General features: G+C 63.3%; 1 protein-coding gene across 1 annotated transcript; it reads right to left on the reverse strand.

Moving 5' to 3' along the window:
- Window positions 1-26,301, reverse strand: LOC147647552 (glutamate receptor ionotropic, NMDA 2D-like). The gene is made up of 13 exons (XM_086871545.1): window positions 24,254-26,301; window positions 22,433-23,025; window positions 20,619-20,733; window positions 18,094-18,305; window positions 16,238-16,394; window positions 14,808-14,961; window positions 10,583-10,708; window positions 9,726-9,955; window positions 7,719-7,879; window positions 4,668-4,855; window positions 2,778-3,007; window positions 992-1,452; window positions 1-85 (listed from the first exon to the last, which is right to left on the reverse strand). The coding sequence occupies exons 1-13, from the start codon at window positions 24,659-24,661 to the stop codon at window positions 1-3; spliced, it is 3,120 nt and encodes a 1,039-aa protein (XP_086727671.1). The 5' UTR covers window positions 24,662-26,301.
- Between the last annotated feature and the right edge of the window lie 432 nt (window positions 26,302-26,733).

Here is a 26,733-nt window from a genome sequence, read left to right on the forward strand (position 1 = left end):
TCATACCTCGGACTCCAGGCTGGAGAAGTGGGCGGAGCCTCTCCTGGCCCCCAGCGGCTCCGCCCCCCCGCGCCCCCCCCCGCAGCTGTGGTGTGGGGGCGGGGGAGGGGAGGGGGGTTCCGGGTGGGGGTGGGGGTGTCCCCAGAACCCCCCCCCCCCCCAGGGCCCCGCCCCCCAGGGCCCCCCCGCCCCTCCCCCCCAGGCGCTCAGGTCCTCCAGGCTGCGCGAGGCCGGGGGGGGGCGGCGCGCGCAGGGGGGGCCGTGCCGGCGGTGGGGGAGGGGCGCCCCCCAAAACCCTCCCCCCCCCCCCACCCAGGGACCCCCCCAATATCCCGGGGGGGGGGGTCCCCAGCGCGCCCCTCCCCCCCCCGGCGGGTCCCCCCAGTCCCGGAGCCGCTCGGCCGAGCAGCTGCGGCAGCGGGGGGGGAGGGGCGGCAGCGGGGGGAGGGGCGCGTAGTGGTGGGGGAGGGGCGGCGGCGGCGGGGGGGACCCCAAAAACTCCAGGCTGCCCCAGGCCGCCCCTCCCCCACCGGGGTAGCCCCCCCAGGGCCCCCCCAACTTCTCGGCCGACCAGCAGCGCCCCGGGGGGGGGAGGGGCCCCCGCTCGCGGCCCGGGACGGTGCAGAAATGGGGGGGGGGGAGGGGCCCGCACCAGCACGGGGGGGGGGGCCCCGCGGAGGGGGGAGGGGGAGGGGGCAGCAGGGGGGGGGTGCGGGGGGGAGGGGGCGAGGCGGCGGAGGGTGGGGGAGGGGCGGGGTCGCAGCTCTCCGAGTCCGAGTCGGAGCCGTCGGGGTAGAGCGCGGGGGGGGGGGGAGGGGCGTGGTGGGCGTGGTGCGGGGGGTGGTGGGGGAGGGGCGCGAAGTGGCCCCGGCAGAGGTGCGGGGGGGGGCGGGGCGGGGGGTGGGGCCGCAGCAGGGGCTGAGCCTCGGGGTCCCCCGCCCCTCCCCCACCCCCAGCCATCCCGCGGGGGGGGGGGCGGCGGGGGGGGGGCCGCTCGCGGGGTGGGGGAGGGGCGGGGGGGCCGCGCTCGTCCTCGAAGGCCAAACGCGCGTAGGCGAAGGGGGGCTCGGGGGGACCCCCCAGGGGCTCGTAGGGCCCGCGGGGGGAGGGGCGGCGCGGCCAGGGGGGGGTGAAGGGCTCGGGGGGGAGGGGCGGGAAGCGGGCGGGGGGGGTGCGGGGGGGAGGGGAGCGGGGGCAGGGACCCCCCCCCCGGGCCAGCCCCTGCGGCTCGATGGGGCCGTAGAAGCGGTGGAAGGACTCGGGGGGGCCCCGGCGGGGGGGAGGGGGCGTGCGGGGGGGGCGGCAGCGCTCGGGGGGGGGGCGGCGGTCGCGGGGGGGGGTGGGGGTGGGGAGGGCGGGGGGGGTGGGGGGAGGGGGCGCGCAGGGGGGGGCGCGCAGGGGGTGGGGGGAGGGGGCCGGGGGCTCCTCGGCGCTGCAGCAGCTGTACATGCCCTGGGGGGAGGGGACAGCGACACGGGGACATTGGGGGCGGGGGAGGGGCGGGGTGTGCCCACCCTGTCCCCAAATGTCCCCAAATGTCCCCAAATGCTCCCGTGCCCTTCTGTGCCCCCAATGCCCCTTTGACCCCCAATGTCCCCAAATGTCTCCCAGTGCCTCCATATTGCCCAGTGTCCCCACAATGTCCCCCCAACACCCCCAATGTCCCCCCCAATGTCCCCCCGCAGTGTCCCCAATGTCCCCCCAGTGTCCCCCCACAGTGTCCCCTCAATGTCCCCAATCCCCCCCATGTCCCCCTGCAGTGTCCCCAATTCCCCCAATCCCCCCAATGTCCCCAATCCCCCCAATGTCCCCAATCCCCCCCAATGTCCCCCCGCAGTGTCCCCAATGTCTCCAATGTCCCCAATATCCCCCCAATCCCCCTCAATGTCCCCAATCCCCCCCAATGTCCCCAATGTCCCCCCATTGTCCCAAATCCCCCCCAATGTCCCCAATTCCCCCTGCAGTGTCCCCAACTCCCCCAATGTCCCCAATCCCCCCCAATGTCCCCCCAATGTCCCAAATCCCCCAATCCCCCCATTGTCCCCAATGCCCCCAATGTCCCCAATCCCCCCCATTCCCCCATTGTCCCTAATCCCCCAATCCCCCCAATGTCCCCAATGTCCCCAATCCCCCCAGTGTCCCCCCCAGTGTCCCCCCCAGTGTCCCCAGTGTCCCCATTTCCCCCAATCCCCCCAGTGTCCCCAATCCCCCCCAATGTCCCCAATGTCCCCAATGTCCCCAATCCCCCCAGTGTCCCCAATGTCCCCAATGTCCCCAATGTCCCCAATCCCCCCAGTGTCCCCAGTGTCCCCAATATCACCAATCCCCCAATCCCCCCAATCCCCCCATTGTCCCCAGTGTCCCCCCCAGTGTCCCCAGTGTCCCCAGTGTCCCCATTTCCCCCAATCCCCCCATTGTCCCCAGTCTCCCCCCCAGTGTCCCCAGTGTCCCCATTTCCCCCAATCCCCCCAGTGTCCCCAATCCCCCCAATGTCCCCATTTCCCCCAATCCCCCCCAATGTCCCCAATGTCCCCAATGTCCCCAATCCCCCCCAATGTCCCCAATCCCCCCCAGTGTCCCCAATGTCCCCAATGTCCCCAATCCCCCCATTGTCCCCAGTGTCCCCCCCAGTGTCCCCAGTGTCCCCAGTGTCCCCAATCCCCCCATTGTCCCCAGTGTCCCCCCCAGTGTCCCCAGTGTCCCCATTTCCCCCAATCCCCCCAGTGTCCCCAATGTCCCCCCCATTGTCCCCAGTGTCCCCCCCCGTGTCCCCGTACCCTGCTGATGGCCAGCAGGCAGCGCAGCCGGCCGGGCGTGCCCAGGTGCCTCAGTTTCCAGTGCACCAGGTGCTCCCAGGCGAAGACCAGCAGGCTCAGCCCCATGGCCACCAGCAGCATGTAGAACACCCCGGCCATGTTGTCGATGTCCAGCTTGCTGCTCATCACCTCCAGCTTCTCCTGGTGGCAGATCCCCGACAGCCACAGCCGCTCCAGCATCTCGATCTCGTCTGCGGCGGGACACCGGGCTCAGGGGGGCTGGGGGGCGCGGGCAGGGGGCTGGGGGGGGCGGGCAGGGGGCTGGGGGGTCGTTTTCAGGTGTTAAATGTTCATTTTGGGGGGCTGGGGGGCAGCTGGAGAGGTTGGGGGGTCATTTCAAGGTGTTAGAGGGTGATTTTGGGGGGCTGGGGGGCAGCGGGAGGGGTTGAGGGGTCATTTCAAGGTGTTAAATGTTCATTTTGGGGGGCTGGGGGGCAGTGGGAGGGGTTGGGGGGTTGTTTTGAGGTGTTAGAGGGTGATTTTGGGGGGCTGGGGGTTATCTCAAGGGATTTGGGGTCATCTGGAGAGGTTGGGGGGTCATTTCAAGGTGCTCAATGTTCATTTTGGGGGGCTGGGGGGGGCGGGCAGGGGTTGGGGGGTCGTTTTCAGGTGTTAGAGGGTGATTTTGGGGGGCTGGGGGTCATCTCAGGAGCTTTGGGGTCATCTGGAGAGGTTGAGGGGTCATTTCAAGGTGTTAGAGGGTGATTTGGGGGGGGCTGGGGGGGGCAGTGGGAGGGGTTGGGGGGTCGTTTTCAGGTGTTAAATGTTCATTTTGGGGGGCTGGGGGGCAGCAGGAAGGGTTGGGGGGTCGTTTTCAGGTGTTCAATGGTGATTTTGGGGGGCTGGGGGGCAGCGGGAGGGGTTGAGGGGTCGTTTTCAGGTGTTAAATGTTCATTTTGGGGGGCTGGGGGGCAGCGGGAGGGGTCGGGGGGTCGTTTTCAGGTGTTAGAGGGTGATTTTGGGGGGCTGGGGGCCATCTCAAGGGATTTGGGGTCATCTGGAGTGGCTGAGAAGTCATTTTGAGGTGTTAAATGTTCCTTTTGGGGGGCTGGGGGGCAGCGGGAGGGGTTGGGGGGTCGTTTTCAGGTGTTAGAGGGTGATTTTGGGGGGTTTGGGATCATTTCAGGGGCTTAGGGGGATATCTGGAGAGGGTGAGGGGTCATTTTGAGGTGTTAGAGGGTGATTTTGGGGGGTTGGGGGGCAGCTGGAGGGGTTGGGGGGTCGTTTCAAGGTGTTAAATGTTCATTTTGGGGGGCTGAGGGGCAGCTGGAGGGGCTGAGGGGTCGTTTTGAGGTGTTCAATGTTCATTTTGGGGTGTTTGGGATCATCTCGGGGGCTTTGGGGTCATCTGGACGGGTTGAGGGATTGTTTTGAGGTGCTAGAGGGTGATTTGGGAGGGCTGGGGATAAGCTCAGGGTGTTGAAAACCTCCCAAGCATCCCCAAAACCCCTCTAGGACCCCCCCAAAACCCCCCCAAAATCCCCCAAATCCCCCCAAACCCCCCCAAAATCCCCCCCAAACCCCCCCAAACCCCCCCAAATCTCCGTCCCCCAGCAGCTGCAGCAGGGCCAGGTCCATGGGGAGCTCCCAGGGGATTCCCTCTCTGCAGGGCGATGCCGTAGGAACCCCAAACCCCCCCAAATCCCCCCAAATCCCCCCAAAATCCCCCAAAACCCCCCCAAACCCCCCCAAATCACCGTCCCCCAGCAGCTGCAGCAGGGCCAGGTCCACGGGGCGTTTCCAGCGGGATCCCCTCTGCAGGGCGATGCCGTAGGGACCCCAAATCCCCCCAAAATCCCCCCAAAATCCCCCAAACCCCCCCAAAACTCCCCCAAAACCCCCCCAAATCACCGTCCCCCAGCAGCTGCAGCAGGGCCAGGTCCACGGGGCGTTTCCAGCGGGATCCCCTCTGCAGGGCGATGCCGTAGCCCGTGGAGGCGAAGACCTTTCCGGAGCCGATGGTGACGAGCTTGCAGCCCTCCTCCTTGCGGGCCATGTAGTTCAGCACCGCCGCGTCGTAGATGAAGGCGTCCAGCTTCCTGTGGGACACGCCCACCGCACTCAGACACGCCCACGGGGCCTAAGCCACGCCCATGGTGCCTAAACCCCACCCATGGTGCCTAAACCCCGCCTACAGGCTCACCTGTGTGCTAAACCACGCCCACAGACTCACCTGTGTGATAAACCCCGCCCACAGACTCACCTGTGTGATAAACCACGCCCACAGACTCACCTGTGTGATAAACCCTGTCCACAGACTCGCCTGTGTGATAAACCCCGCCCACAGACTCACCTGTGTGCTAAACCCTGCCCACAGACTCACCTGTGTGCTAAACCCTGCCCACAGACTCACCTGTGTGATAAACCACGCCTACGGGGCCTAAACCCCGCCCACAGCCTCACCTGTGTGCTAAACCCCACCCACAAGGCCTAAACCCCGCCCACAGACTCACCTGTGTGATAAACCCCGCCCACAGACTCGCCTGTGTGATAAACCACGCCCACGGGGCCTAAACCCCGCCCACAGCCTCGCCTGTGTGATAAACCCCGCCCACAGACTCACCTGTGTGATAAACCACGCCCACGGGGCCTAAACCCCGCCCACAGCCTCACCTGTGTGCTAAGCCCCGCCCACAGACTCACCTGTTTGCTAAGCCCCGCCCACAGACTCACCTGTGTGCTAAACCCCGCCCACAGACTCAGGTGTGAGGCCGCTGCCACCCCTAAGCCCCTCCCACAGAGTACAGACCACGCCCACACAGCCTAAGCCCCGCCCACATGATGATTCAGTCATTCATCTCCTAAGCCCCGCCCATTGTGTATAAACCACGCCTGTCATTCACAGACCATGCCCTCACTAAGCCCCGCCCACAACACCACTCAGGACCCTGACACTACATCTAAGCCCCGCCCATAATACACAAACCCCGCCCACCACTCCTGAAGTCACACCCACATTATCTAATATTCAATAAGCCCCACCCTCTTCTCACCCGAGCCAAAGACACACCCACCCAAGCCCTTCCCACCGTTAAGCCACGCCCACAAGTCACTACCAGGCCCCTCCTCTCCCAAACCACGCCCATGGCCACGCCCCCAGTCCCATGGCCACGCCCCCATCCCCCAACCTCATTTTTCCCCATTTTTTCCCCGTTTTCCCCCGTTTTTTCCCATTTTCCCCCGTTTCCCCCCCCGTACCCGGTTTTGAGGTGCTGCAGCGCGGTTTTTTCCCGTTTTTTCCCATTTTCCCCCGTTTTTCCCCTGGTTTTTACCCGGTTTTGAGGTGCTGCAGCGCGGTTTTTCCCGTTTTCCCCGGTTTTTACCCAGTTTTGAGGTGCTGCAGCGCAGATTTTTCCCATTTTCCCCCGTTTTTTCCCGTTTTCCCCGGTTTTTATCCGGTTTTGAGGTGCTGCAGCGCGGTTTTTCCCGTTTTCCCCGGTTTTTACCTGGTTTTGAGGTGCTGCAGCGCTGTTTTTTCCCATTTTCCCCCATTTCCCCCTGTTTTTGCCCCGTTTTCCCCCGTTTTTCCCATTTTCCCCGTTTTTTACCCGGTTTTGAGGTGCTGCAGCGCAGTTTTTTCCCCATTTTCCCCCGTTTTTTCCCGTTTTCCCCGGTTTTTACCCGGTTTTGAGGTGCTGCAGCACGGTTTTTCCCGTTTTCCCCGGTTTTTACCCGGTTTTGAGGTGCTGCAGCACGGTTTTTTCCCGTTTTTCCCCATTTTCCCCCGTTTTTTCCCATTTTCCCCGGTTTTTACCTGGTTTTGAGGTGCTGCAGCGCGGTTTTTTCCCCATTTCCCCCCGTTTTTTCCCGTTTCCCCCCGTTTTTACCCGGTTTTGAGGTGCTGCAGCGCGGTTTTTCCCGTTTTCCCCGGTTTTTACCCGGTTTTGAGGCGCTGCAGCGCGGTTTTTCCCGTTTTCCCCGGTTTTTACCCGGTTTTCAGGTGCTGCAGCGCGGTTTTTCCCGTTTTCCCCGGTTTTTACCCGGTTTTCAGGTGCTGCAGCGCTGTTTTTTCCCATTTTCCCCCATTTTTTCCCCATTTTCCCCCGTTTTTTCCCGTTTTCCCCGGTTTTTACCCGGTTTTGAGGTGCTGCAGCGTGGTTTTTCCCGTTTTCCCCGGTTTTTACCCGGTTTTGAGGTGCTGCAGCGCAGTTTTTTCCCGTTTTCCCCCTGTTTTTTCCCCGTTTTCCCCGGTTTTTACCCGGTTTTGAGGTGCTGCAGCGCGGTTTTTCCCGTTTTCCCCGGTTTTTACCCAGTTTTGAGGTGCTGCAGCGCAGTTTTTTCCCCATTTTCCCCCGTTTTTCCCGTTTTCCCCGGTTTTTACCCGGTTTTCAGGTGCTGCAGCGCAGTTTTTTCCCCATTTCCCCCCGTTTTTTCCCGTTTTCCCCGGTTTTTACCCGGTTTTGAGGTGCTGCAGCGCAGTTTTTTCCCGTTTTCCCCCTGTTTTTTCCCCGTTTTCCCCGGTTTTTACCCGGTTTTGAGGTGCTGCAGCGCGGTTTTTCCCGTTTTCCCCGGTTTTTACCCAGTTTTGAGGTGCTGCAGCGCAGTTTTTTCCCCATTTTCCCCCGTTTTTCCCGTTTTCCCCGGTTTTTACCCGGTTTTCAGGTGCTGCAGCGCAGTTTTTTCCCCATTTCCCCCCGTTTTTTCCCGTTTTCCCCGGTTTTTACCCGGTTTTGAGGTGCTGCAGCGCTGTTTTTTCCCATTTTCCCCCATTTTTTCCCGTTTTCCCCCCGTTTTTCCCCGTTTTCCCCGGTTTTTACCCGGTTTTGAGGTGCTGCAGCGCAGTTTTTTCCCGTTTTCCCCCCGTTTTTTCCCGTTTTCCCCCGTTTTTACCCGGTTTTCAGGTGCTGCAGCGCTGTTTTTTCCCGTTTTCCCCCCGTTTTTCCCATTTCCCCCGGTTTTTACCCGGTTTTGAGGTGCTGCAGCGCGTCCTCCACGCCGCGCTGGTTGTAGCGCACCATGTAGCTGTGCATGGCCGGGTAATTGCTGCGGATGTTCTTCTCCGTGCTGCCGTTGGGCACCGTGCCGAACTTGAGCGGGGGGTACTGCTCCTGGGGCCGCTGGAACTGCGCCCGAAAACACCCAAAACGGCTCGGAAACCCCGAAAACCAACTCAGGAACCCCAAAAACCCCCAAAAACCAACTCAGAAACCACAAAAACCCCCAAAAACCAACTCAGGTACCCCGAAAACCAACTCAGAAACCCCAAAACCAACTCAGAAACCACAAAAACCAACTCAGTGACCCAAAACCCTCCCAAAAATGCCTCAGCAACCCCAAAAACCAACTCAGAAACCCCAAAAACCCCCAAAAAATGCCTCAGCAACCCCAAAAAACAACTCAGAAACCCCAAAAACCCCCAAAAACCAACTCAGAAACCCCAAAACCCCCCCAAAAATGCCTCAGTAACCCCAAAAACCAACTCAGAAACCCCAAAATCGCCTCAGCAACCCCAAAAACCAACTCAGAAACACCAAAACCACCGAAAAACGCCTCAGAAACCCCGAAAACCCCCGCAGTAACCCTTGGTGTCCTCCCAGTGTCCCTGTGGTGTCCCCCAATGTCCCCCCAATGTCCCCCACTGTCCCCCCATTGTCCCCGATGTCCCCGCGGTGTCTCTGCAGTGTCCCCGTGATGTCCCCCATTGTCCCCCCAGTGTCCCCTTGGTGTCCCCGGAGTGTCCCTGTGGTGTCCCCGTGATGTCCCCTTGGTGTCCCCCATTGTCCCCGATGTCCCCTTGGTGTCCCCGTGGTGTCTCTGCAGTGTCCCCGTGATGTCCCCTTGGTGTCCCCCATTGTCCCCGCTGTGTCCCCGTGGTGTCCCCGCAGTGTCTCTGCAGTGTCCCCGTGATGTCTCCCCCATGTCCCCGTGATGTCCCCCATTGTCCCCGATGTCCCCATGCTGTCCCTGCGGTGTCTCTGCAGTGTCCCCGCGGTGTCCCCCATTGTCCCCGTGGTGTCCCCGTGGTGTCCCCGCGGTGTCTCTGCAGTGTCCCTGTGATGTCTCTGCAGTGTCCCCGTGATGTCCCCGTGATGTCCCCTTGGTGTCCCCCACTGTCCCCTTGGTGTCCCCTTGGTGTCCCCTTGGTGTCCCCCATTGTCCCCTTGGTGTCCCCTTGGTGTCCCCCATTGTCCCCGCGATGTCCCCTTGGTGTCCCCCATTGTCCCCGTGGTGTCCCCTTGGTGTCCCCCATTGTCCCCTTGGTGTCCCCATGGTGTCCCCTTGGTGTCCCCCATTGTCCCCGCGATGTCCCCTTGGTGTCCCCATGGTGTCCCCGTGGTGTCCCCTTGGTGTCCCCCATTGTCCCCTTGGTGTCCCCTTGGTGTCCCCGTGGTGTCCCTGCGGTGTCTCTGCAGTGTCCCCATGATGTCCCCGTGGTGTCCCCCATTGTCCCCTTGGTGTCCCCTTGGTGTCCCCCATTGTCCCCGCTATGTCCCCTTGGTGTCCCCCATTGTCCCCATGGTGTCCCCTTGGTGTCCCCGTGGTGTCCCCGCAATGTCCCCTTGGTGTCCCCCATTGTCCCCGTGATGTCCCCATGGTGTCCCCTTGGTGTCCCCCATTGTCCCCGTGGTGTCCCCTTGGTGTCCCCCATTGTCCCCTTGGTGTCCCCGTGGTGTCCCCTTGGTGTCCCCCATTGTCCCCTTGGTGTCCCCGTGGTGTCCCCTTGGTGTCCCCCATTGTCCCCGCAATGTCTCCGTGGTGTCCCCTTGGTGTCCCCGCGATGTCCCCTTGGTGTCCCCATGGTGTCCCCCATTGTCCCCGTGGTGTCCCCATGATGTCCCCCATTGTCCCCGTGGTGTCCCCATGATGTCCCCCACTGTCCCCGTGATGTCCCCTTGGTGTCCCCTTGGTGTCCCCATGGTGTCCCCGCGATGTCCCCATGCTGTCCCCGTGCTGTCCCCGCGGTGTCACCTTGCGGTCGCTGAGGCCGGACACGGTGTCCACGTACTCCTCCTGGATCATGAAGGCGGCCAGGTTGGCGGTGTAGCTGGCGAGGAAGATGACGGCGAAGAAGGCCCAGACCAGCACCATGATCTTGCTGGTGGTGCCCTTGGGGTTCTCCACCGGCACCGAGTTGTTGAACACCAGCGCCCACAGCAGCCAGATGGACTTGCCGATGGTGAAGGTGGAGCCCCCCGCGCCTGGGGACACCGAGGGACAGCTGGGGACAGCTGGGGACACCTGGGGACACACCTGGGGACACCCAGGGACACCCAGGGACAGGGGACACCATGGCCAGATGGACTTGCCGATGGTGAAGGTGGAGCCCCCCGCGCCTGGGGACACCGAGGGACAGCTGGGGACACCCGGGGACAGCTGGGGACAGCTGGGGACAGCTGGGGACACACCCGGGGACAGCTGGGGACAGCTGGGGACACACCTGGGGACAGCTGGGGACAGCTGGGGACACCCAGGGACACCCAGGGACAGGGGACACCATGGCCAGATGGACTTGCCGATGGTGAAGGTGGAGCCCCCCGCGCCTGGGGACACCGAGGGAGGACAGGAGGGGACAGGGGATGACAGGAGGTGACAGGAAGGGACAGGAAGGGATGGGGGGGACAGGGGGTGACAGGAATGACAGGAGGTGACAAGGGATGATGACAGGGGGTGACAGGGGTGACAGGGGTGACACAGAGGTGACAGGAGGTGACAGAGATGACAGGGGGTGACAGAGATGACAGGGGGTGACAGGAGGGTGACAGAGGTGACAGGAGGGTGACAGGAGGGTGACAGGAGGTGACAGGAGGGTGACAGGGGTGACTCACGCTGGCCGCTGGCCAGGCTGCGGTTGTAGCCCACGGGGCTGAAGTACTCGAAGATGAAGACGGTGACGGCCACCACGGTGAGACACATGACGAACATCATCACCCACACGGCCGGGCTGTAGGGCTCTGCGGGGACACCGGGGTCAGGGGACACGGGGGGACACGGGGCTCTGCGGGGACACCGGGGTCAGGGGACACGGGGACACGGGGGGACACGGGGGTGTGAGGGGACACGAGGGGACACAGGGCTCTGCGGGGACACCGGGGTCAGGGGACATGGGGACACCGGGGGACACAGGGACATGGGGCTCTGTGGGGACACTGGGGTGTGAGGGGACACCGGGGTCAGGGGACACAGGGGGTCAGGGGACACAGGGCTCTGCGGGGACACCGGGGTCAGGGGACACGGGGACACGGGGACACAGGGCTCTGCGGGGACACCGGGGTCAGGGGACACGGGGACACGGGGGGACATGGGGACACGGGGCTCTGCGGGGACACCGGGGTGTCAGGGGACACGGGGGGACACGGGGACACAGGGCTCTGCGGGGACACCGGGGTCAGGGGACACGGGGACACAGGGACACGGGGCTCTGCGGGGACACCGGGGTGAGGGGACACGGGGACACGGGGACACGAGGGGACACGGGGACACGGGGACACGAGGGGACACGGGGCTCTGCGGGGACACCGGGGTCAGGGGACACGGGGACACGGGGACACGGGGACATGGGGCTCTGTGGGGACACTGGGGTGTGAGGGGACACCAGGGTCAGGGGACACGGGGACACAGGGACACAGGGACACGGGGCTCTGCGGGGACACCGGGGTGTCAGGGGACACGGGGACACGGGGACACGGGGGTGTGAGGGGACACGAGGGGACACGGGGCTCTGCGGGGACACCGGGGTGTGAGGGGACACGGGGACACGGGGACACGGGGCTCTGCGGGGACACCGGGGTCAGGGGACACGGGGGGACACGAGGGGACACAGGGCTCTGCGGGGACACCGGGGTCAGGGGACACGGGGACACAGGGACACGGGGCTCTGCGGGGACACCGGGGTCAGGGGACACGGGGGGACACGAGGGGACACAGGGCTCTGCGGGGACACCGGGGTCAGGGGACACGGGGACACGGGGACACAGGGCTCTGCAGGGACACCGGGGGGTCAGGGGACATGGGGACACGGGGACACAGGGCTCTGCGGGGACACCGGGGTGAGGGGACACAGGGGGACATGAGGGGACACGGGGGTGTGAGGGGACACGAGGGGACACAGGGCTCTGCGGGGACACCGGGGTCAGGGGACATGGGGACACAGGGACACGGGGACATGGGGCTCTGCGGGGACACCGGGGTGTCAGGGGACATGGGGACACGGGGACACCGGGGCGTCAGGGGACACGGGGACACAGGGCTCTGCGGGGACACCGGGGTCAGGGGACATGGGGGGACACGGGGACACGGGGGGACACGGGGCTCTGTGGGGACACTGGGGTGTGAGGGGACACCGGGGTCAGGGGACATGGGGACACAGGGGGACACGGGGACATGGGGTCAGGGGACACGGGGGGACACAGGGACACAGGGCTCTGCGGGGACACCGGGGTGAGGGGACATGGGGACACCGGGGCGTCAGGGGACACGAGGGGACACGGGGACACACGGGGACACACGGGGACATTAGGGGACATGGGGGGCAGTAAGGCTCTTTGGGCAGGGAGGGACGTTGGGATTTGGGGTTCCCAGTTGGGATTTGGGTGATCCTGGTCGGGTTTTTGGGGTTCCCAGGTGTGATTTTGGGGATTTTGGGGTTTTTGGGGTTCCCAGGTGTGATTTTGGGGTTTTTGGGGTTCCCGATTGTGATTTTGGGGTTTTTGGGGTACCCAGGAAGGCGGAGGGTGACACGGTGCCGTTGCTGCGGGACACCATGACGCTGATGCCGGTTGGGATTTTGGGGTTCCCAGCTGGGATTTTGGGGTTCCCAGCTGGGATTTTGGGGTTTTTGGGGTTCCCGATCGGGATTTTGGGGTTTTTGGGGTTTTTGGGGTACCCAGGAAGGCGGAGGGTGACACGGTGCCGTTGCTGCAGGACACCATGACGCTGATGCCGGTTGGGATTGGGTGATCCCGGTTGGGATTTTGGGGTTCCCAGCTGGGTTTTTGGGGTTCCCAGTTGGATTTTTGGGGTTCCCGATCAGGATTTTGGGGTTTTTGGGGTTTTTGGGGTACCCAGGAATGCCGAGGGTGACACGGTGCCGTTGCTGCGGGACACCATGACGCTGATGCCGGATGGGATTTAGGGGTACCCAGTTGGATTTTTGGGGTTCCTGGGTGTGATTTTGGGGATTTTGGGGTTTTTGGGGTTCCTGATCAGGATTTTGGGGTTTTTGGGGTACCCAGGAATGCCGAGGGCGACACGGTGCCGTTGCTGCGGGACACCATGACGCTGATGCCGGTTGGGATTGGGTGATCCCGGTTGGGATTTTGGGTGATCCCGGTTGGGATTTTGGGGTTCCCAGCTGGATTTTTGGGGTTCCCAATCGGGATTTTGGGGTTTTTGGGGTTTTTGGGGTACCCAGGAAGGCGGAGGGTGACACGGTGCCGTTGCTGCGGGACACCATGACGCTGATCCCGGTTGGGATTGGGTGATCCCGGTTGTGATTTTGGGGTTCCCAGTTGGGATTTTGGGGTTCCCAGCTGGGATTTTGGGGTTTTTGGGGTTCCCGATCGGGATTTTGGGGTTTTTGGGGTTTTTGGGGTACCCAGGAATGCCGAGGGTGACACGGTGCCGTTGCTGCGGGACACCATGACGCTGATGCCGGTTGGGATTGGGTGATCCTGGTTGGGATTTGGGTGATCCTGGTTGGGATTTTGGGGTTCCCAGTTGGGATTTTGGGGTTCCCGATTGTGATTTTGGGGTTTTTGGGGTTCCCGATCAGGATTTTGGGGTTTTTGGGGTTTTTGGGGTACCCAGGAAGGCGGAGGGCGACACGGTGCCGTTGCTGCGGGACACCATGACGCTGATCCCGGTTGGGATTTTGGGGTTCCTGATCAGGATTTTGGGGTTTTTGGGGTTCCCGATCGGGATTTTGGGGTTTTTGGGGTACCCAGGAATGCCGAGGGTGACACGGTGCCGTTGCTGCGGGACACCATGACGCTGATGCCGGTTGGGATTGGGTGATCCCGGTCGGGATTTTGGGGTTTTTGGGGTTCCCGATCGGGATTTTGGGGTTTTTGGGGTTCCCGATCAGGTTTTTGGGGTACCCAGGAATGCCGAGGGCGACACGGTGCCGTTGCTGCGGGACACCATGACGCTGATGCCGGTTGGGATTGGGTGATCCCGGTTGGGATTTTGGGGTTCCCAGTTGGGATTTTGGGGTTCCCAGCTGGGATTTTGGGGTTTTTGGGGTTCCCGATCGGGATTTTGGGGTTTTTGGGGTTTTTGGGGTACCCAGGAATGCCGAGGGTGACACGGTGCTGTTGCTGCGGGACACCATGACGCTGATGCCGGTTGGGATTTTGGGGTTCCCGATCAGGATTTTGGGGTTTTTGGGGTTCCCGATCAGGATTTTGGGGTTTTTGGGGTTCCCGATCGGGTTTTTGGGGTTTTTGGGGTTCCCGATTGTGATTTTGGGGTACCCAGGAATGCCGAGGGTGACACGGTGCCGTTGCTGCGGGACACCATGACGCTGATCCCGGTTGGGATTGGGTGATCCCGGTCGGGATTTGGGTGATCCCGGTTGGGATTTTGGGGTTCCCAGTTGGGATTTTGGGGTTCCCGATCGGGATTTTGGGGTTTTTGGGGTTCCCGATCGGGATTTTGGGGTTTTTGGGGTTTTTGGGGTACCCAGGAATGCCGAGGGTGACACGGTGCCGTTGCTGCGGGACACCATGACGCTGATCCCGGTTGGGATTGGGTGATCCCGGTTGGGATTTTGGGGTTCCCAGTTGGGATTTTGGGGTTCCCAGCTGGGATTTTGGGGTTCCCGGGTGTGATTTTGGGGTTTTTGGGGTTTTTGGGGTACCCAGGAAGGCGGAGGGTGACACGGTGCCGTTGCTGCGGGACACCATGACGCTGATGCCGGTTGGGATTTTGGGGTTTTTGGGGTTCCCGATCGGGTTTTTGGGGTTTTTGGGGTTCCCAGGTGTGATTTTGGGGATTTTGGGGTTTTTGGGGTTCCCGGTCGGGATTTTGGGGTTTTTGGGGTTTTTGGGGTACCCAGGAATGCCGAGGGCGACACGGTGCCGTTGCTGCGGGACACCATGACGCTGATGCCGGTCTCCACGAAGGGCACGGAGAAGTCGATGATCTCGGAGCGCTCCTCGTTGATGGTCAGCGAGCCGATGGCCATGTCCGCGCGCCGGTAGAACACCTGCGGGGACGCGGAACCTTCCGGAAGGTCCCACCTCCCCCGGGGGGCTCTGCCCGCGCCCGGGGGGCTCTTCCCACCCGCCCCCGGGGCCGGGCGGGGCCCCTGGTGGGTTCTGGGGTGGTTTGGGGGTTCAGGGAGGTGTTTTGGGGTACGGGGAGGTGGTTTTGGGGTACAAAGGGGTATTTTTGGGGTTCAGAGAGGTATTTTTGGGGTTAAGGGAGGTGTTTTGGGGTACAAAGGGGTGTTTTTGGGGTTCAGGGCGGTGTTTTGGGTTTCAGGGAGGTGTTTTGGGGTTCAGGGATGTGGTTTTGGGGTTCAGGGAGGTGTTTTGGGGTTCAGGGAGGTGTTTTTGGGGTACAGGGAGGTGTTTTGGGGTTCAGGGAGGTGTTTTTGGGGTACAAAGGGGTATTTTTGGGGCGCAGGGAGGTGTTTTGGGGCACAGGGAGGTGTTTTGGGGTATGGGGAGGTGGTTTTGGGGTACAAAGGGGTATTTTTGGGGTACAGGGAGGTGTTTTGGGGTTCAGGGATGTGGTTTTGGGGTACAGGGAGGTGTTTTGGGGTACAAAGGGGTATTTTTGGGGTTCAGGGAGGTGTTTTGGGGTACAGGGAGGTGTTTTGGGGTACAAAGGGGTATTTTTGGGGTTCAGGGAGGTGTTTTGGGGTACAGGGAGGTGTTTTGGGGTACAGGGAGGTATTTTTGGGGTGCAGAGGGCTGTTTTTGGGGCACAGGGAGCTATTTTTGGGGTACAAAAGGGTATTTTTGGGTCACAAAGGTGTGTTTTTGGGGTGCAGAGGGCTGTTTTCGGGGTGCAGAGGGCTGTTTTTGGGGTGCAGAGGGCTGTTTTTGGGGTGCAGAGGGCTGTTTTTGGGGTACAAAGGTGTATTTTTGGGTCACAGAGGTGTATTTTTGGGGTACAAAAGGGTATTTTTGGGGTGCAGAGGGCTGTTTTTGGGGTACAAAGGTGTATTTTTGGGGTGCAGAGGGCTGTTTTTGGGGTACAAAGGTGTATTTTTGGGGTGCAGAGGGCTGTTTTTGGGGTACAAAGGTGTATTTTTGGGTCACAGAGGTGTATTTTTGGGGTACAAAAGGGTATTTTTGGGGTGCAGAGGGCTGTTTTTGGGTCACAAAGGAGTGTTTTCGGGGTGCAGAGGGCTGTTTTTGGGTCACAAAGGAGTGTTTTCGGGGTGCAGAGGGCTGTTTTTGGGTCACAGAGGTGTATTTTTGGGGTGCAGAAGTGTGTTTTTGGGGTGCAGAGGGCTGTTTTCGGGGTCCCACCTCGCCCACCATGCCGTTCCAGACGCCGTCGATCTTCTTGCCGTGCTTGCCGTTGGTGACCAGGTAGAGGTCGTAGGTGAAGCCCAGGGCCCGCGCCAGGCGCTTCAGGATGTCGATGCAGAAACCCTTGCAGCACTTCTTCTCGAAGGGTGGGGGGCTGCAGGGGACCCCAGAGGTGGTGGGGACACCCCCAGGGTGGTGGGGACACCCCAAAGGGTGGTGGGGACATCCCAGAGGTGGTGGGGACAGCCCCAGAGGTGGTGGGGACACCTCAAGGGTGGTGGGGACACCCCCAGGGGTGATGGGGACACCCCAAAGGTGGTGGGGACACCCCAAGGGTGATGGGGACACCCCAAGGGTGATGGGGACACCCCAAAGGTGGTGGGGACACCCCAAGGGTGATGGGGACACCCCAAGGGTGATGGGGACACCCCAAGGGTGGTGGGGACATCCCAGAGATGGTGGGGACACCCCCAGGGTGGTGGGGACACCCCCAGGGGTGGTGGGGACACCCCAAAGGTGGTGGGGACACCCCCAGGGTGGTGGGGACACCCCAAGGGTGATGGGGACACCCCAAAGGGTGGTGGGGACACCCCAAAGGGTGGTGGGGACATCCCAGAGGTGGTGGGGACATCCCAGGGTGGTGGGGACACCCCAAAGGGTGATGGGGACACCCCAAAGGGTGATGGGGACATCCCAGAGGTGGTGGGGACACCCCAGAAGTGGTGGGGACACCTCAAGGGTGGTGGGGACACCCCAAAGGGTGATGGGGACACCCCAAAGGGTGATGGGGACATCCCAGAGGTGGTGGGGACACCCCAGAAGTGGTGGGGACACCTCAAGGGTGGTGGGAACACCCCAAGAGTGGTGGGGACACCCCAAAGGGTGCTGGGGACACCTCAAAGGGTGGTGGGGACACCCCCAGAGGTGGTGGGGACACCCCAAGGGTGGTGGGGACACCCCAAAGGGTGATGGGGACACCCCAGGGGTGGTGGGGACACCCCAAAGGGTGGTGGGGACACCCCCAGGGTGGTGGGGACACCCCCAGAGATGGTGGGGACACCCCCAGGGTGGTGGGGACACCCCAAGGGTGGTGGGGACACCCCAAAGGGTGGTGGGGACACCCCCAGGGCCGAAGCATCACCCTCAGGGTGACAGTGACACCTCCAGGACACAGGTGTGTCCCCCACCTGGGCAGTGCCATCCTCACCTGTCCTGAGTGTCCCCCACCTGAGCAATGTCACCCCCACCTTGGCAGTGTCACCTCCACCTCTCCCACCTGTCCCTCACCTGTCCCACCTGTCCTCACCTGTCCCTCACCTGTCCCTCACCTGTCCCTCACCTGTCCCTCACCTGTCCTGAGTGTCCTCACCTGTCCTAGGTGTCCCCAGCTGTCCCAGTTGTCCCCACCTGTCCCAGGTGTCCCCAGCTGTCCCCAGGTGTCCCCACCCATCCCAGCTGTCCCAGGTGTGCTCACCTGTCCCCAGCTGTCCCCAGCTGTCCCAGTTGTCCCCACCTGTCCCAGGTGTCCCCAGCTGTCCCCAGGTGTCCCCAGCTGTCCCCACCTGTCCCAGTTGTCCCCAGCTGTCCCCAGCTGTCCCAGGTGTCCCCAGCTGTCCCAGGTGTCCCCAGGTGTCCCCACCTGTCCCCAGCTGTCCCCAGCTGTCCCAGCTGTCCCCAGGTGTCCCCAGCTGTCCCCACCCATCCCAGCTGTCCCCAGCTGTCCCCAGCTGTCCCAGCTGTGCTCACCTGTCCCCAGCTGTCCCAGGTGTCCCCACCCATCCCAGCTGTGCTCACCTGTCCCCAGGTGTCCCCAGCTGTCCCCAGCTGTCCCCACCCATCCCAGCTGTGCTCACCTGGCGGTGCGGTTGAGCTGGCGCCGGCAGGGCACCGAGTCGCGGATGCAGGTGCCGGTGGCGGGGTCGATGTTCTCCACGATGACAAAGGGACGCTCCTCCAGCGTGGCCACCGTCAGGTGCCGCCCGTCCTCCACCGGCTGCAGGAACCGCCCGTAGCGCGACCACACCGGGTACTTGAGCCTCAGCACCTGCTGCTCCCAGCTGCCCACCTGGGGACACGTGGGGACACGTGGGGGACACGTGGGGACACGTGGGGGCACGTGGGGACAGGTGGGGACACATGGGGACATGATGGGATGTCACCAGCCATGGTGTGACCACACCGGGTACTTGAGCCTCAGCACCTGCTGCTCCCAGCTGCCCACCTGGGGACACGTGGGGACACGTGGGGACACGTGGGGACAGGTGGGGACAGGTGGGGACACGTGGGGGACAGGTGGGGACAGGTGGGGACAGGTGGGGACACGTGGGGACAGGTGAGGACAGGTGAGGACAGGTGGGGACAGGTGGGGACACGTGGGGACACGTGGGGACACGTGGGGACAGGTGGGGGCACGTGGGGGACACGTGGGGACAGGTGGGGACACGTGGGGACAGGTGGGGACACGTGGGGACACGTGGGGACAGGTGGGGGACACGTGGGGACACATGGGGACAGGTGGGGACAGGTGGGGACACGTGGGGGACAGGTGGGGACACGTGGGGGACACGTGGGGACAGGTGAGGACAGGTGGGGACACGTGGGGGACAGGTGGGGACAGGTGGGGACAGGTGGGGACACCTGGGGACAGGTGGGGACATGATGGGATGTCACCAGCCATGGTGTGACCACACCGGGTACTTGAGCCTCAGCACCTGCTGCTCCCAGCTGCCCACCTGGGGACACGTGGGGACAGGTGGGGACAGGTGGGGACAGGTGGGGACAGGTGGGGACACCTGGGGACACGTGGGGACAGGTGGGGGACACGTGGGGACACGTGGGGGACAGGTGGGGACACGTGGGGACACGTGGGGACACGTGGGGGACAGGTGGGGACAGGTGGGGACAGGTGGGGACAGGTGGGGACACCTGGGGGACACCTGGGGGACACATGGGGGACAGGTGGAGGACAGGTGGGGGACACGTGGGGACATGTGGGGACACGTGGGGGACAGGTGGGGACAGGTGGGGACAGGTGGGGACACCTGGGGACACCTGGGGGACACATGGGGACACATGGGGGACATGTGGGGACAGGTGGGGGACACCTGGAGGACACCTGGGGACACCCAGAGGGTGACAGGCCACGGTGTCACCACGATGTGACATCACTGCTGGGGACAAGGACAGGATCACCTTGGCCGAGGTGTCACCCGGCCGCGTCCCCGTCACCGCCCAGGTGTCACCGCCCAGGTGTCACCGCCCAGGTGTCACCGCCCAGGTGTCGCGTTGCTGTGACAACACAGCGTGAGGAGCAGATGGCAGCCAGCCCTGGGGACAGCAGGGTGGTGGCACTGGGGACATGGCTGTCCCCTGGGGGACACTCAGCACCCGGCCCTGGGGACAGGGCAGCGGTGGCACCGGGGATGTCACTGTCCCCTGGGGGACACTCAGCACCCAGCCCCGGGGATGGCACAGTGGTGGTGGCACTGGGGATGTCACTGTCCCCTGGGGGACACTCAGCGGTGGCACTGGGGACGTCACTGTCCCCTGGGGGACACTCAGCGGTGGCACTGGGGTGTCACTGTCCCCTGGGGACACTCAGCGGTGGCACTGGGGTGTCACTGTCCCCTGGGGACACTCAGCGGTGGCACTGGGGACGTCACTGTCCCCTGGGGGACACTCAGCACCCAGCCCCGGGGATGGCACAGTGGTGGTGGCACCGGGGATGTCACTGTGCCCTGGGGGACACTCAGCGGTGGCACTGGGGATGTCACTGTCCCCTGGGGGACACTCAGCACCCAGCCCCGGGGATGTCACTGTCCCCCGGGGGACACTCAGCGGTGGCACTGGGGATGGCACAGTGGTGGTGGCACTGGGGATGTCACTGTCCCCTGGGGGACACTCAGCACCCAGCCCCGGGGATGGCACAGTGGTGGTGGCACTGGGGTGTCACTGTCCCCTGGGGACACTCAGCGGTGGCACTGGGGATGTCACTGTCCCCTGGGGACACTCAGTGGTGGCACTGGGGTGTCACTGTCCCCTGGGGACACTCAGCACCCAGCCCCGGGGATGGCACAGTGGTGGTGGCACTGGGGATGTCACTGTCCCCTGGGGGACACTCAGTGGTGGCACTGGGGTGTCACTGTCCCCTGGGGACACTCAGCGGTGGCACCGGGGATGGCACAGTGGTGGTGGCACTGGGGATGTCACTGTCCCCTGGGGGACACTCAGTGGTGGCACTGGGGATGGCACAGTGGTGGTGGCACTGGGGTGTCACTGTCCCCTGGGGACACTCAGCGGTGGCAGCGGGGATGTCACTGTCCCCTGGGGACACTCAGCGGTGGCACCGGGGGTGTCACTGTCCCCTGGGGACACTCACCACCTCCCAGCTGCGCTCCTTGTTGAGGGACAGCACGACCAGCGAGGGGTTCACCAGGTAGCCGTCCTCGTTGAAGGAGAAATCCTTCTGTCCCCACGTGATGTTCATGAAGTACCTGAGTGACCCCACACCGGTGTCACAGTGCCGTCACCTCAGTGTCCCCAACCCCACACCGGTGTCACAGTGCCGTCACCTCAGTGTCCCCAACCCCACACCGGTGTCACAGTGCGGTCACCTCAGTGTCCCCAACCCCACACCGGTGTCACGGTGCCGTCACCTCAGTGTCCCCAACCCCACACCGGTGTCACGGTGCCGTCACCTCAGTGTCCCCAACCCTGCCCGAGTGTGTCTGGGGTCACCTCAGTGTCCCCAACCCCACACCGGTGTCACAGTGCGGTCACCTCAGTGTCCCCAACCCCACCTGAGTGTGTCTGCGGTCACCTCAGTGTCCCCAGCCCCACACCGGTGTCACGGTGCCGTCACCTCAGTGTCCCCAACCCAGCCTGAGTGTGTCTGGGGTCACCTCAGTGTCCCCAACCCCACACCGGTGTCACGGTGCCGTCACATCAGTGTCCCCAACCCTTCACCGAGTGTCTGGGGTCACCTCAGTGTCCCCAGCCCCACACCGGTGTCTGGGGTCACCTCAGTGTCCCCAACCCTTCACCGAGTGTCTGGGGTCACCTCAGTGTCCCCAACCCCACACCGGTGTCACAGTGCCGTCACCTCAGTGTCCCCAACCCAGCCTGAGTGTGTCTGGGGTCACCTCAGTGTCCCCAGCCCCACACCGGTGTCTGGGGTCACCTCAGCGTCCCCAACCCCACACCGGTGTCACGGTGCGGTCACCTCAGTGTCCCCAGCCCCACACCGATGTCTGGGGTCACCTCAGTGTCCCCAACCCCATCCTGAGTGTGTCTGGGGTCACCTCAGTGTCCCCAACCCCGCCCCAAACCCCAGCCTTGCCTAGAAACACCTGAATGTCCCCAACCCAACTGTCCCCACCCACACCCAGAGCCACCTGAATGTCCCCAGTACACCTGTCCCCAATCCCCACACCCTGAGTCACCTCAGTGTCCCCAATCCCCACACCCAGAGCCCCCTGAGTGTCCCCAGCACACCCAGAGCCCCCTGAGTGTCCCCATGGCCCCTGTCCCCTGTCCCCAGCACACCCAGAGCCCCCTGAGTGTCCCCATGGCCCCCGTCCCACTGTCCCCAGCACACCCAGAGCCCCCTGAGTGTCCCCATGGCCCCTGTCCCCTGTCCCCAGCACACCCAGAGCCCCTGAGTGTCCCCAGCACACCCAGAGCCCCTGAGTGTCCCCAGCGCACCCAGAGCCCCTGAGTGTCCCCATGGCCCCTGTCCCACTGTCCCCAGCACACCCAGAGCCCCTGAGTGTCCCCAGCACACCCAGAGCCCCTGAGTGTCCCCAGCACACCCAGAGCCCCCTGAGTGTCCCCACGTCTCCTGTCCCCTTTCCCCAGCGCACCCAGAGCCCCTGAGTGTCCCCATGGCCCCTGTCCCCTGTCCCCAGCACACCCAGAGCCCCCTGAGTGTCCCCATGGCCCCTGTCCCCTGTCCCCAGCCACACCCAGAGCCCCCTGAGTGTCCCCAATCCCCACACCCAGAGCCCCCTGAGTGTCCCCCCGTCCCCTGTCCCCTTTCCCCAGCGCACCCAGAGCCCCTGAGTGTCCCCATGGCCCCTGTCCCCAGCACACCCAGAGCCCCTGAGTGTCCCCAATCCCCACACCCAGAGCCCCCCGAGTGTCCCCAGCACACCCAGAGCCCCCCGAGTGTCCCCAATCCCCCGTCCCTGCCACCTGTGCAGGTTGTCGTTGATCTGGCTGAGGTTGGGCGCGCGGCAGTCGTTGTTGAACTCGGGGATGAAGCCGTAGTCGCGCAGCAGCGCCTCGGCGCCCTTGGCCACGATGGCCACGCCGTTGCGCACGCGGTGCTGCAGGTCGTCGCGCCAGCCGGCCGACAGCACGGCGAACAGCCCGGCGGGGACGTGCTCGGGCAGCTGCTCGCTGCCCCCCAGGTTGGTGCCCACCACGAACCAGACGTAGCCCGGCCCGGCCAGGCCGGCGTCGCGCGCGGCGCGGAACACGGCCTCGGCCTCGTCGCGCGAGCAGTAGAGCAGCCGGATCTGCGCCGTCACCTCGCGCAGCTGCCGGCGCGTCCGCGCGCCCTCGGGGTCGTCGGTCAGGTTCAGGGTGACCACGCCGCGGTGCTCCCAGCCGATGAAGCTGCTGTCGGTCAGCACCTCCACGTAGTCCACGAAGTCCTCGTAGCCCGGCAGCAGCGTGGTGACCACGGCGAAGGAGGTCCAGTCGTACTCCTCCAGCAGCTCGAAGATCACCTGCAGCTGCTGCTCGGTGGAGGAGCCCAGCTGCAGGAAGGTGGAGCCCTTCTCCTGCGGTGGGGGGACAACGGGGAGGGCGTGCCAGGCCTGGGGACACGGCGTGACAGGCCTGGGGACACGGCGTGCCAGGGCTGGGGACACGGCGTGCCAGGCCTGGGGACACGGCGTGCCGGGGCTGGGGACACGGCGTGACAGGGCTGGGGACACGGCGTGACAGGGCTGGGGACACGGCGTGCCAGGCCTGGGGACACGGTGTGCCGGGGCTGGGGACACGGCGTGACAGGGCTGGGGACACGGCATGACAGGGCTGGGGACACGGCCTGGGGACGGCCGGGTGACACGGCTGGGGACAGGGATGCTCAGGGATGGTCAAGGGGGGTTGGGATGGGGGGTTGGGGTTTGGGGACCATTGGGTGACACCAGACACAGTTGGGTTTGGGGACAGCTGGGTGACACCAGACACGGTTGGGTTTGGGACATTTGGGGTTTGGGGACAGTTGGGTTTGGGGACAGTTGGGTTTGAGGACAGTTGGGTTTGGGACAGTTGGGTTTGGGGACAGTTGGGTGACACCAGACACGGTTGGGTTTGGGGACAGTTGGGGTTTGGGGACCACTGGGTGACACAGTTGGGTTTGGGGACAGTTGGGTGACACCAGACACAGTTGGGGTTTGGGGACAGTTGGGTTTGGGGACAGTTGGGTTTGGGGACAGCTGGGTGACACCAGACACGGGTGGGTTTGGGGACATTCCGGTGAGTGTGGGCACAGGTGGGGTTGGGTTGGAGACACTGAGGTGGCTCTGGACACGGCTGGGGACACTTGGGTGACTCCAGACATTGTTGGGGTTGGGTTCGGGACACTGAGGTGGCTCTGGACACGGTTAGGATTGGCTTGGGGACAGCTGGGGACACTTGGGTGACCCTAGGCAGGGTTGGGGTTGGGTTGGGGACACTGAGGTGGCTCTGGACATGGTTGGGGACACTTGGGTGACTCCAGACATGGTTGGGGTTGGGTTGGGGACACTGAGGTGGCTCTGGACACGGCTGGGGACACTTGGGTGACTCCAGACATGGTTGGGGTTGGGTTGGGGACACTGAGGTGGCTCTGGACACGGTTAGGATTGGCTTGGGGACAGCTGGGGACACTTGGGTGACCCTAGGCAGGGCTGGGGTTGCAGACACAGCTGCCTCGAGGACCCTCGGCGGGTTCCAGCTCCGTTTGGGGACATTTCCGCGTCCCTAAACGCGCCGGGGCCGGCGCTGGGGACGCGGGGGCGTCACCTTGGGCGTGAGGACGATGGCGGAGCCGCCGTTGACGCCGATGATGGGCACGGAGGTCTGGGCCGAGATGAAGTCGAGGATCTGCGCCACGGCCTCGGAGCGCGTGTCGTCCTCGAAGACGACGCCGTGGATGCGCAGCGAGGACAGCACGTCGCACAGCCGCACGATCAGGCTGCGCGGGTTGGTGTCGTTCAGCACCACCCCCACCGGGTTCACCTCCAGGGAGAAGTTCTGGAAGGTTCCGGGCGCCAGGCGGGGCCCGGCGGGGCCGTAGGAGGCCCCGCTGAGGATGACGGCCACGTTGAGCGTGCGGCGCAGCGCCGCCGGCGGCTCCAGGAAGGGGCTGGCGCAGGCCAGGGCCAGGGCGAGCAGCATCCTGCCGGCGGGGACGGCGACCGCGGGGCTCATCGCGCCAGCGCCGCTGCGCCCTGCGGGGACACGGCGGGGACACGGCGGGGACACGGCGTCAACGGAGCGCCGGGGAACACCGGGGACAACCGGGAACAACCGGGAACCACCAGTGCCCAGCAGGAACCCCCAGGAAACACCAGGAACAACCAGGAACAACCAGGAACCCCCAGGAAACACCAGGAACAACCAGGAAACACCAGGAACAACCAGTAACCACCAGTAACCACCAGTGCCCACCAATAATCACCAATAACCACCAGTAACCACCAATAACCACCAGTAACCACCAGTAACCACCAGTAAGCTCCAGTAACCACCAGGAAACACCAATAACCTCCAGTAACCACCAGTAACCAGCAGAAACCACTGGGAACCACCAGGAAACACCGGGAACCTCCAGGAACCTCCAGGAAACACCAGGAACACCCCATAACCACCAGTGACCACCAGTAACCACCAGTAACCACCAGTGACCACCCGTAACCACCAGTGACCACCAGTGACCACCAGTAACCACCGGTAACCACCAATAACCACCAGGAAACACCGGGAACAACCAGGAACAACCAGGAAACACCAGTAATCTCCAGGAACCACCAGTGCCCACCAGTGCCCACCAGGAACAACCAGGAACCACCAAGAACCTCCAGTAATCACCAGTAATCACCAGGAACCACCAGGAACAACCAGGAACCACTGGGAACCACCAGGAACAACCAGTAATCTCCAGTAACCACCAGGAACAACCAGGAAACACCAGTAACCACCAGGAAACACCGGGAACAACCAGGAACAACCGGGAACAACCAGGAACCACCGGGAACCACCAGTAACCACCGGGAAACACCGGGAACAACCAGGAACAACCAGGAACCACCAGGAAACACTGGGAAACACTGGGAACCGCCAGTGCCCAGCAGTAACCAGCAATAACCACCAGGAATCACCAATAACCTCCAGTAACCTCCAGTAACCACCAGTGATCACCAATAACCACCAATAACCACCAATAACCACCAGTAACCTCCAGTAACCACCAATAACCACCAGTAACCACCAGGAAACACCAGGAAACACCGGGAAACACCAGCAACCACCAGTAACCACCAGTAACCACCAGTAACCACCAGAAACCAGCAGAAACCACTGGGAACCACCAGGAACCACCGGGAACCTCCAGGAACTACCAGTAACACCCTGTAACCACCAATAACCACCAGTAACTACCAGGAAACACCGGGAACAACCAGGAACCAGCAGGAACCACCGGGAACCACCAGTAACCACCAGGAAACACCAGGAAACACCGGGAAACACCGGGAAACACCGGGAAACACCAGGAACCTCCAGTAACCACCAGGAACCTCCAGTAACCACCAATAACCTCCAGTAACCACCAGAAACCAGCAGAAACCACCGGGAACCACCGGGAAACACCAGGAAACACCGGGAAACACCGGGAACAACCAGTAACCACCAGGAACCTCCAGTAACCACCAATAACCTCCAGCAACCACTGGGAACCACCGGGAACCACCGGGAACCTCCAGGAACTACCAGTAACACCCTGTAACCACCAATAACCACCAGTAACCACCAGTAACCACCAGGAAACACCGGGAACAACCAGGAACCAGCAGGAACCACCGGGAACCACCAGTGACCACCAGGAACCACCAGGAACCACCAGTGACCACCAGTGACCACCAGTAACCACCAGGAACCACCAGTGACCACCAGTAACCACCAGTAACCACCAGTGACCACCAGTGACCACCAGTAACCACCAGTAACCACCAGTAACCACCAGTGACCACCAGGAACAACCAGGAACCACCAGTGACCACCGGGAAACACCGGGAACAACCAGTGACCAGCAGGAACCACTGGGAACCACGCAGTAACCAGCAGTGACCACCCAGTGCCAGGGGAGGGTCAGACATGGAGATATTGGTGCTCACCAGAAACCGCCCAGCACAGAACCACTGCCATCCCCAAAACAGGGGACAAACCCCTGTCACTGTCCCCAAAGCCATCAGTGACCCCAGACCCCTGTCACTGTCCCCAAA

Source organism: Cyanistes caeruleus, chromosome 36 (genome assembly GCF_971803275.1).
Source record: "Cyanistes caeruleus chromosome 36, bCyaCae1.hap1.1, whole genome shotgun sequence".
In the NCBI taxonomy this organism is placed as follows: Eukaryota; Metazoa; Chordata; class Aves; order Passeriformes; family Paridae; genus Cyanistes; species Cyanistes caeruleus.

Excerpts from the sequence above, each read along its gene's own strand:
- LOC147647552 (XM_086871545.1), bottom strand. The coding sequence starts at position 24,661 with ATGAGCCCCGCGGTCGCCGTCCCCGCCGGCAGGATGCTGCTCGCCCTG. Across the intron at positions 18,306-20,618 it reads AGGAGCGCAGCTGGGAGGTG|GTGGGCAGCTGGGAGCAGCA; the intron begins GTGAGTGTCCCC and ends ACGTGTCCCCAG. Across the intron at positions 7,880-9,725 it reads CCGGCCTCAGCGACCGCAAG|TTCCAGCGGCCCCAGGAGCA; the intron begins GTGACACCGCGG and ends TTTCGGGCGCAG.